Below are 10,979 nucleotides of genomic sequence, written 5' to 3'. Positions count from 1 at the left end.
AGAACAGGGGGAGGGGGTTGGGAAGAGATTAACCAAAGATCTTATATGCATATATACATACATTACCTATGGACACAGCCGATAGAGTGGTGAAGGCCTGGGGAGGGAGGGAACCAGGTGATGGGGGCAATAAGGGGAAAAGGGGAATATCTGGAATACTATCAACAAAAAATGTTTAAAGAGTTAAAACCGGGATCAGTCAAGAACTGGTAATCACTGAATTGTGTGATGGGTACATGCTGGTTAATTGCGTTATTCTCTCTACTTTGGTTTGAAAATGTTATTAATAAAAAGCTAAAAGCCACGGCCAGCTTGGCTCAGTGGTTAGAGCGTCAGCCCTAGAACCAAAGGGTCATTGGTTTGATTCTGGTCATGGGCACGTGCCTGGAGGCAACCAATTGATGTGGGTCTCTCACAATGATGTCTCTCTCTCCTCTCTTCTCCCTACCTTCCAATCATTCTGAAATAAATGAGGGGAAAATCCTCCAGTGAAGGCTAACCAAAAAAAAGGAAAAAAGGTAAAAATAAATACTGGCCTCTAGATGCCTTTGATAAGAGTCCCTCTGTATACATGTATTCATCTCTCAAGCAGGAATTGTTGAGCAATTACTGTGACAGTTACTGTAGCTGCATAACAAGTTATACCCAAAACACAGCGGCTTCACAGACTGACATATCTGTTTTGCTCATGAAACTGTCACTCAGCAAAGACTGCATGGAGAGAGCTCAGCTATTGGCTCCACATGACACCCCACGAGGGATGGGTGCTCAAAGGAAACACACGGTGGCATCCGAGGGGCTTGGGCTTCCTCACTCAGGGTGGCTGGGCTTTCTGAGAGATCCTCCTAAGACCCTGCCTTGAAGTCACAGAGCATCCTGCAGCCACATGCTACTGCCAGAGCAGTCACACAGCTTGCCCGGCTTCAGGCAGGAGGAGTAAGGTGCAGAGTCTTAATTGGAGTGGGAGGTTCTAGAAGACGTGTGGAATAAACAATGTTGCCGGGACCATTTTGAGAAAACGCAATCTGCTACCCTAGCTGAGTTTGAGCAAGCAATGCCCGCACCACCCACCTTGTAGCTCAGCTTTGTACCCGAGAGGCCAGATTCTCTGCCTCTCGGAGTGCCATAGAGACCAGTCAATGGCTCACAAACTATAAGGGTTAATCCCAGTGGGGCATTAAATCGTTGTCAAAGGGTTTTAAACAACCGTAATCACTGACTGACAGTGTCTCCAAGGCCTTGGGCTCTGGGCGCCGGGAGCTGTGCTGGGCGGTGAAAGTTTGGGTAAGCTGAGGTTGAACGCACTGCCTGCCTTTGAGTGGGTGATTGGCCTAGAAGTTCATACCCACTGCCCTCCTCTGGGAGGCTTTCCCGCTCTCAGCTGGGCACTAACCCTGCCTCCCGATGCTCTTCTTTGGTTTGTTTTTGTAGAAGTGCAGGCCTCGGGCTTGGATTCGGCCTCTGGCTTTGCAGTCTTAGTCGGGTTACTCACCCTCTCGTGCTGAGTTTTATCCCTGAAAAACGAGGGTACCGTCTCCTTAGGGTCCTTGGGAGTTAAGGAGAGGCTGTGCCCCAAGGGCTTGTGTGCGGTCCCGCACCACAGACTGCATTTGGAGGTGGGACTTGAGCGAACCAATCTCTACTTTCAGCCAGCCGCCCAGCCTCACTCCCGGGAGCACCCGCCCGCCCCCCAGGCCGGCCAGTGCCTCCTCATCTCCATCCCCCTCCCAGGACCCCTCCACACCCCCTCTCCCCACACCCCGGTTTCTTCATAACGTGGATCACACCCACAAGTCCTAGGTGTTGGCCCCACGTTTGCTTCTCCCTGTGCGAAGTGCGGGATCGTAGCTGGAGGCCCACAAATATCTGGGGTGAGCGATGGATGGAATTCGCTGCAGTTGCGCTGGAGGGTGCGGGCAGGCGCGGGAGAGTGCGCGCGGGGCTGGGAGGGTGCGGGCCGGTGCTGGAAGGTACGGGTCGGCGCGGAAGGGTGCGCGCGGGCTGGGAGGGTGCGGGCTGGCGCGGGGGTCCGCAGTGGGGCGAGGCCCCGCGGGCGGGGTGCGCAGGCCCGGACCCGGCAGGGGGCGCGCGCGGGCCGAGCCGCACCTGTGCGCGGGGCTGGGGAGGATGGGGCGGCGGGGGCCCCGGAACAGCTGCGGCCCCGCCCCGCGGGCTCCTCCCGCCGCAGCGGCCCCCCGGCTGCTCCCGATGCGCTGAGCCGGGCGCCGGGCGCCGGGAGCCACCGCCGCCGCTGCAGGGCCGCCCGGTCCGCGAGGCTGCGGCTGATGGAGCCCCCGGAAGGCGCACGCCCGGGAGGTGAGTGCGGCCCAAGCCCCGGACCCCGAGCCGCTCCCCGCAGCGGCCGCAGCCTCGTCCCGGGGGCGGGCTCCTCCGGACCAGCCGCCGCCCTGCGGGGCTCCCGGAGCCGCCCCACGGTCCTCGGCGCCGGACAGCCGCCCTGTCTGCTCCGGGGGAGGGGCTCGAGCCCCCGAACCCCTCCCGGCCGAGCCGCGGTCCCAGAGCCAAAGGGGGCGCGCCGGCCGGAGTTGGGGTCCCGGGGGCTAGGCTGGGGGCACAGCGCTCGGGCTGCGTCCGCTTTGTTCGCTCTGACAGCGGCTGCCGGGGAGGCGGCGGGGGCCGTGGCCGCTGGGCCCTGGAGGTCTAGGAGGGGGGCCGCCTGCTGGTGGGGATCGGGGCCGCCTGCGGGTGGGGAGGGGTGCCTGGGCGAGCCCCGGGGCCGCGCGTCTGGAGGCCGGTGAGCTCGGAGGGATACTCCCCGGCCGGCCCGCTGTCCTGGCGGAATGAGAAGTGTGGGAACCCCTTCCCCAGCCTTTCAGAAAGGGTTTGTGGGTCCCGTTCATCCACTGGGAACCAGGATGCAGACGCAGGGCTCCCACCCGCCTGGCCAGGCCCGGTGCACCCTTGTGTCCTGGAGGTCCCGTTCCAGGGCCCCTCCCTGCCACACAGGGACTCGCTGGGGACCCCCCCCCCCCCCCCCCTGGAACCAAATCGCTGGCCGGAAGTGTCCCGAAGCGGCGGGTCCGGCTCGTCCCCGCCTCGTCCGCAGCCCTGGTTGGGCAGGCTCATGCCAGAGGGCTGCCTGGACCCGTTATCTGCCCTGCAAACGCCACACACCAGGGGCTGGGGTGCCGGGTTCCTTTGTTTTGCACTTATGGGAGGGATCCAGCCTTTTCTCAACACTGACAGCCCTTCTCCCCCTCCCCCCCAAAAAACACACACTCCCAGTGGCAGCTTGAGAGCACGAGCTGCAGGGTGTGGGCTCCTGCCCGCTGGGCCAGAGGAGCACAGCCACCCTTCAGTCTTCGGGCCCCACTTACTGGGAGCCCAGGGTTAAGTCACCAGCGCAAGGAACATGGTTCAGACCGGGGCCTGCTCTGTGTAGGCAGCGGGCTGGGCTGGCTGCACGCCGTGTGGTCTAACCAGGTCACAGGAGGGTGGTTGTGACCATGTCCTTTCAGGGCACTAACTTTTGTAAACTTCACTTTGGAGAGTAAAGAGCACACACAAGAGGAGAGAAAACGGTGGGAAAACCCTGACTGCCACCTCCTGCTGTTCAGCGTACCCGCCCATCTCCTCCCTACAGGAGTCATTTCTGGCAAAGCTAGACACATTGTTTCATTCACAATTGTTTCTGCAATTATCTCTAAAAGATAAGTTGTTTGTAGAGCATCGTTCAAATCTCATCTTGGACTTAAATGAATTAGCATCTTAATAATCCAAGCGTGCAGATCCAGAGTTGAAAAGATTAGGGAGTGTGGTGGGTAGTGAACTTCTTGAAGGACCCCAGCTGTTGACTCTGGAAAACTAGGGTTCTAGTCCACCCACAGGCTAAGCCTGAATGGGGTGAGGAGGAGGGGCAGAGAGTCTAGGGACCAGGCCTGGGGAAATGGGGTGTTGGTGCCCCACTTCTGTGACATCTCTCCCTGCAGCTTCTTTAGGACATTCGTTTATTAATTTCATTACTTCCTGTGCTCATGGATGTGCGCAGGCGCCTCCTCCATGATGCTGGGCCAGGGCCCTGGGCACACAGAAGGGAACTTGAAATTTGGGCCGTTCTTAGCTCAGCTGTGCTGGAAAATAGGTCAGCCGCATAACACAAAGTAACTCTATCTACACACATTAGAAATCAGCCCCGGCGGGGGGGCAGATGGTGGCACCCCAACTTCAGTCTCCCCACAGGGAGTGTCCTGGGCATCAGAGACATTGGCAGGCCTCGGCCCTGGCTTGTATGACCCAGCTTGTGGCTCCATCAGGCTTCCAAGCACTCTGCCCTGCTGTGCCCCAGGAAGAGCAGCAGGAAGAGCAGCGGGTCTTCCAGAGATCAGACTGGCCAGAGCCTTTTATTAACTACTAGAGGTCCGGTGCACGAATTTGTGCACAAGTAGGGTCTCTCGGCCTGGCCTGCGATTGGTGATCGGGGCCATCTTACCCAGTCCTGGGGGGAGAGACTGTGGGAGGTTGGCCGGCTGCAGGAAGTTGGCCGTGGTAGTGCACTGACCACAAGGGGACAGCTCCTGCATTGATCATATGCACCCTAGTGGTCAGTGCGCATCATAGCAACCGGTTGACTGACCATTCAGTCAACTGGTCGTGATGGTAACTTAGGCTTTTATATATAGAGAGAGATGGCACAGGTTTTGGGGCTGTCATTTCACAAACATTTATGATACACTGACTGTGTACTAGGGCAAGCCCAGATCCTGGAGCTCAGACCCAGTCCCAGCTACTGAGCCAGGTGCCTGGGAGAAAGTAGGTATACAGCATTTGGTGCATGTCCAAAGTCATCCTGGCTTTGCCCTTTAATGCCAGCCAAAACCAGCCTTGTTTCCAGTGAGGATTTTTAAAATTGAGATATAAGTCACATGTGCTAAAATTCACCCTTTTGAAGTTTACAATTTAGAATTGTTAGTACTTAAGTTGAACTTAAGATGGTTCAACTTAATGATTTTTTTTTTTTTTTTTTTACTTTACAATGGCCATCAGTGATAAGCATTCAGTGGAAACTATACTTTGAATAGTCAGTTTTGATTTTTTCCAGACTACTGATACGATACTGTCTCTTGTGGTGCTAGGCAACTATTGGCTAATGTTCTTCTGAGCATGTTTGGGTGGTCTGGACTAAGCTACAATGTTCAGTACATTAGGAGTCTTAAATGCATTTTCAAATTACAATACTTCTTCTCTTTTTATCCTTACCCAAGGACATTTTTTCCATTGATTTTTTAGAGTGGAAGGTAGGAGAGAGAGCAACATCCATGTGAGAGAGATACATCAATTGAATGCCTCCCATATGCCCCCAACTAGGGCCAGGAGCCTGCAGCCGAGGTACATACCCCTGACCAGGATCAAACCCGGGAATCTTCAGTCCACAGGCTGACATTCTACCCAATGAGCCACATTGGCTAGGGCTACTTACAATATTAGCCACTTACGACAAGTTTATCAGGGTGTAACCCAGTCATAAGTTAGGGAGCATCTGTATTCACAAAGTTGTGCAACCATCACCAGCATCTAATTTTAGGTTTTCAGCAAAGAAACCCTGTTCACATCAGCAGTTACTCCACATCCTACACATACCCCAGCAACCAATCTATCGTCTTCTCTAACTTACTTTTCTATTCTATGGACTTGCCTGTCCTGGACATCTGCACAAATGGTGTCAATATGTGCCCTTTTTGTGCCTGGCTTCTCGTACTAACCATGTTTAAGATTCATCCATGTTATTGCCGGTGTGAGAGCGCTGTTCCTTTCTGTTGCTGAGTAGTGATGGATGGACCCATTCTGTTCATCCGTCATCTATTGATGGACATTTGGGTTTGCTTTCACTTTTGCCTTTTGTTACGCTCAGCGCTGCTGTGAACACTTGCGTACAAGTGTTTGTGTGCATATGTGCTTTTGGTTCCTTTGGGTTTAAGCGTAGGCGTGGAATTGTTGTACAGTGCGGTGACTCTGCACTTAATAGTTGGCCTGTCTAGCACCATGGCCACATGCATTATACGTGAAGCTCAACCCTGACCTTCCTGGGCTCCTCTGACCCTGGCATCTGCAGTGGCATATTGACTCTTAGTCTCCCTTTCCATCACAACCTTCTAGCCCAAGGATCAGTGTCCTTGATGGCAGAAGTTGCATCTTCTTGCCCCACAGCTTGGAGACAGATCAGGGCACCAGGATTTACAGAAATCAGGCCACTGCCAAAAGGAGGCGGAAGAGACTCAAAGACAAGACATACACTATGTGCCGTTGACTCTATGGCACACAGACACTCTGCTGCTTCCGGGATGTTGGAATTTTATAACATGCTTCTTATGGTCAATGCAACAGACCATGGTGCCTGTGCAGTCTGTCCCAAGGGCTGTCTGAGGCTCCTGCCTCCCTCTATCTATAGAGAGGCACGTGGATGCTCCCAGTCCCTCTTCCCCGCTAGATGGGCCAAAGTGTACTCTCAGGAAAACTTTGCTGGGTTGTAGAATGAATGAATGGATGCTTTCTTGTCTAGGGGAGGGCCCCTCCCAGCAACAGAGGGACAGGGCAGCTGTGAGCAGACCCCTGCCTCTATCTTTCCATCTTTCAGAAGTCTGCTTCCGCCTGGGTTGGGCCATGAAAACATCCCAGCTTCCTTGTGGGCACAGGCAGGGGTCTCCTCCCTCCTCAGCCCCTGCTCCCAGCCCTGCACCATGACCTGGGAATGGAGGCTGACAGCTCAGACTCCATGGTCCCCTGGGCAGTGCCAGCAGGGAGCTGAGCCCCTCTCTAAAGCTCAGCACTCAGCGTCCTGCCCTCATGGCTGGTTGTGATGTCCACGTAGAGAGCAGAGCACTGGGCAGTGCCTAGCACAGAGCAAGTCTGAAAACCGAGAGGCATTGTCATAGTTATCACCCCAGAGCCTCCAGCCCAGTCACCCTCACAGGTCAGGTGTGGGAGTGTCTCAGGGTGTGACAGGCCCCAGACCCCTTGAGGACACAAAGTGTCCTGCAGACTCGGCCCCCAAGGGCTTCCTTGGCCCAGCTCCCCCAGCACAGAGCAGGATCCAAATCTCATCTCATGGCCTCTGGGTGGGAAGGTGTCCTTGCCAGGCTGTGGGGCCAGGACAGGGGTGGTGTAACTCTACCCTCTAAGGATGCTCAGAAGCCACGCTCCTGATGCAGCAGAGGTAGAAACCGGATCTCGCGCCTGTCCAGCCTGGCCTGCCCACGTGAGGGCAGCAGGGTGCAAAGCTGGACAGGCTGCTGTGGGCAGAAGGTACACCTCCCCTCAGCCCCACACAGGGCGGGTAGGGCCCGCCCAAGGCCAGGCGCACTGCGCAGCTCTGCAGCTGTGAGCCGGACCCCTCCAGGCCTACATAGTGGTGTCCAGTCTGCTGACTACAGTGGGGAGGACAGGCCCAGCCTCATAGGCAGCTGTTGGCACCGGGATCCCAGCAGGGCCCCTCGTCGCGACAGCAGCAGCTGCTGCTCCTGGGGCTTCATCCACTCTGACTCTGGCTTCCACCCGGGGCATCACACAACCCTGCTGGGGGCCCCAGCTCGGCCGCTGGAGCATACCTGCTTGGCTGTGGGGTCCCGAGGGACGTGTGGGAGGAACATGTGTTGCCGTGGTCCCCGCTCCACCAAACACTGCCCTCAAGGGGCCTCCTGTCCTCACCTCACAACAAACTTAAACATGGAAAACGAGGAGCCTCCTCAGAGAAGCCCCACCATGTCTGGGGTCCTGGCCCAAGGCTGCCCTGAGCACCCTGCTCACTGTCCAGCACCCTTGAGGCAACGTCTCAATCCCCTGCCTGTGTCCTGGGGTGAGGGAACCCTCTGCATCCTCAGGTAAAGCATTCTGTCTTCTGCAGAAATAGTTAAGGAGATTGAGGTGCCACTGGCCGCCCTGGATGCCCCAGCCCCTGGGACAGGGGACAGTGGCCACTTGCCCGTGGTCAAGGAGGAGGAGGTGGGAACCCCAATACCGGCACCAGGGTTCCTGCAGGTCACAGAACGGAGGCGTAAGTACAGGGCAGCTACCTGGCATGCTCCACGGGGACCTGTGACCCCCAGGGAGTGGGGACCATGTGACCGAGGAGGAGGAGGAAGTGGGAACCCCAATACCGGCACCAGGGTTCCTGCAGGTCACAGAGCGGAGGCCTAAGTACAGGGCAGCTGCCTGACATGCTCCACGGAGACCTGTGACCACCAGGGAGCTGGGACCAGGGGCCACGTCCTGTACAAACACTCCCCCAGTGTTGTGAGCACTGAGCTCTTCAAGCTTTGGGCTTGCTGGGCCTCAGCCGTACCATCTATAAGTGGGGTTCCCCAGAAGGCGTTTGGTCCCGAATGTGGAGAGCAGAGTTAAGGGTCTGGCTGTCCCATCTTATTGGTGTCATGCTGACCTTTACCCAGAGCTCCGGGTCTCCTCGGGGCCTCATGGGGGCAGGGGGTCTCACGATGACTGCACCAGTGACATTCCCCCTCCCCCAGAGCCACTCAGCAGTGTGTCCTCCCTCGAGGTGCACTTTGACCTCCTGGACCTCACCGAGCTGACCGACATGTCCGACCAGGAACTGGCCGAGGTCTTTGCTGACTCCGATGATGAGAACCTGACCGGTGAATCGCCAGCTGGTGAGGCTGATGTTGGGACACGGTGGGCATTGGGGGAGGTCCTGGGGCCTGAGACCACTAAACATGCTCCCTGAAATACCGTTTTTTGTAAAATATATTTTATTGATTTTTCACAGAGAGGAAGAGAGAGGGATAGAGAGTTAGAAACATCGATGAGAGAGAATCATCGATCAGCTACCTCTTGCACACCCCCTACTGGGGATGTGCCCGCAACCAAGGTACATGCCCTTGCCCGGAATCGAGCCCGGGACCTTTCAGTCCGCAGACCGACGCTTTATCCACTGAGCCAAACCGGTCCCGGCTGAAATACCGTTTTTAAAAATAATTTTACCTCAATTGTGTTTAAGTATTTGCCACCACAGCACTGTTTTACTCAACATTTCTGATTTCTACATATCTAGTGTTCCTAGTGGCCTCCTCAGTTCTGCTTTTCAAACACCACCACAGCCAAAGGCACAGACCCACTGAAGGAAGAATTTACTAAATGGACACTTGTTAAGCACCATTGGCTGGAGCACAGTCCAGCACACCGAAGGGTCACCATTTCCTTCATGATCAGGGCACATAGCAAGGTTGCAAGTTCGATCCCAGCCTGGTTGGGGCAGGTGGGAGAGACAGCTGATCAATGTTTCTCTCTCTCTTTCTCTCCTTTCCCCTCTAACAATGAATGAACATGTCCTTAGGTGGGGATTAAAAAAAAAAAATCTAAAAAACAGTCACAAGTTAGGCTGAACACAGAGGAGGTGCCATCTACCAAAAAGAGCCCCATGAGTGGGACCAGGGACATTCCTCTCTCCCTGCTCAAACCCCATGCGGGCGGAGGGGTTTAGACCCACATGTCCTCATGGTTGGCACTCACATTTTCTAAGTGCCCAGGGACCCCAATGTGTGGCAGACACTGTGTTGGGAAGTACACAAGGGCCCAGCCCAGTAGCTTCAGGAGAGACACAGGACCCCAGGCCATGCTGACCCTACCCATGTTCCAAACAGGCTTGCACCCACTGCCCCGGGCCGGCTGTCTGCGGTCCCCATCCTGGACTCGGACCAGGGCCGAGCAGAACCGCGAGAAGCAGCACCTCGGCGACCCTGAGCGGCAGCCAGCGATTGTGGACACGTTTCTCACTGTGGAGAGGCCCAAGGAGAACTAGGCCAGGCAGCCCCAGGACCAGGCAGAGGAAATGTGAGGTTGTGGCTCCGCAGACACTTTGCCCACCCACATGGCGCTGGGTCAGGGTCTCAGGCACCCAGCACAAGCACAGCCCAGTGGCCTGATATCCAGTTCCTTCCTGGTCCCTGGATCAGGGCTGACAATGCCTGGGGATGAGTCAGGAGTGGACTGGGCCTTCTGGAACCTTCTGACCACAGGACTGGTGCTCTCATCTGTCACAAGGCTCCCGAGTGGATGCTGGGTGACTGGGGGATCTGAGCAGATGACTGCCGTCTGCAAAGCCCTGGGGTCTAGCCAAATGTGTGGGTGGAAGAGTCTATCCTGAAAACGCCCACCTTCGTTCCAGTCCTGCCCCCTGCCAGCCACCCAGGGAGCAGTGCCAGCAACGGGTCCCCTCCCAGGCCCTAAGACACTGCTCGTCCTGGTCCCTGCAAGACAGCGGCCCCACACTCCCAGCTCAGAACACCAAATACGGCATAACCGCCTCAGACTGCTTGGAGGCGGGCCACCTCTTCCAGTCCCTTGCCCATGCTGTCCCCATACCCTGTCGATGCACATCCTGGCCCAAGGGGCTGGAGGTGTGGGAGAACGTGGGCACAGCCCCTGCCCCCAAATCAGGCCACCAGGCTCAGCTGCTCCCAACACTGCTTTCTGTGTGCTAAGAGACAGGACACATTTCTGGTCTGATTGTAAGTCCAAGACTGGATTTAAAATAAATGTGTGAGCTTGCTTTTTGTTCCCACAGAGACCTGCCCTGAGTGTTCCCCACTGAACCCCCACTGGCACGTGCTCCTCGGCAGGAGCCCTGGGCAGCAGGCCCATTGTGCCTGGCTAGAGGGAGGCCCTCAGGCAAGCTGGCCGAGAAACGCAGGTGGCTGCCTTCCACGTAGGGCAGGAGACACCATCTCCGCCATGCGATCAGCTACAACACGGGGACACAACTGACCAGGCACAGTCAAGAATGCCCCTTAAAACCCCATCCTTTAGGGTGGCCTGCCTGCCCACTCCCCCACTGGGTATCCCCTACACCCATCCTTCCTGCTGCTGTGGAGCTAATTACAGAAGCGGCATTAAAACATCACCCGTCCTAAGGCCCAACCACCGTCTCTTCCTTTGCAGCCATCCCCAGTGTGATGCGGGGAGGGTGCGAGCCAGGGGGTGCCCCGTTTCCTCCAGCATGAGCCCCTGGG

At 56.5% G+C, this 10,979-nt stretch overlaps 1 protein-coding gene across 1 annotated transcript; it reads left to right on the top strand.

The window, feature by feature from the left end:
• The first annotated feature begins 2,127 nt into the window (after positions 1-2,127).
• Positions 2,128-10,535, top strand: DBNDD1 (dysbindin domain containing 1). Its single transcript, XM_036422659.1, is given in 6 exon segments — positions 2,128-2,162; positions 2,164-2,283; positions 2,285-2,316; positions 7,859-8,008; positions 8,481-8,621; positions 9,612-10,535. Coding segments are annotated over 6 exon segments (636 nt in total). The 3' UTR covers positions 9,770-10,535.
• Positions 10,536-10,979: the final 444 nt, after the last annotated feature.

The sequence above is a fragment of the Pipistrellus kuhlii genome, unplaced genomic scaffold, assembly GCF_014108245.1.
Source record: "Pipistrellus kuhlii isolate mPipKuh1 unplaced genomic scaffold, mPipKuh1.p scaffold_m20_p_70, whole genome shotgun sequence".
Taxonomy (NCBI): domain Eukaryota; kingdom Metazoa; phylum Chordata; class Mammalia; order Chiroptera; family Vespertilionidae; genus Pipistrellus; species Pipistrellus kuhlii.
This window is presented reverse-complemented; position numbering and strand designations above follow the sequence as displayed.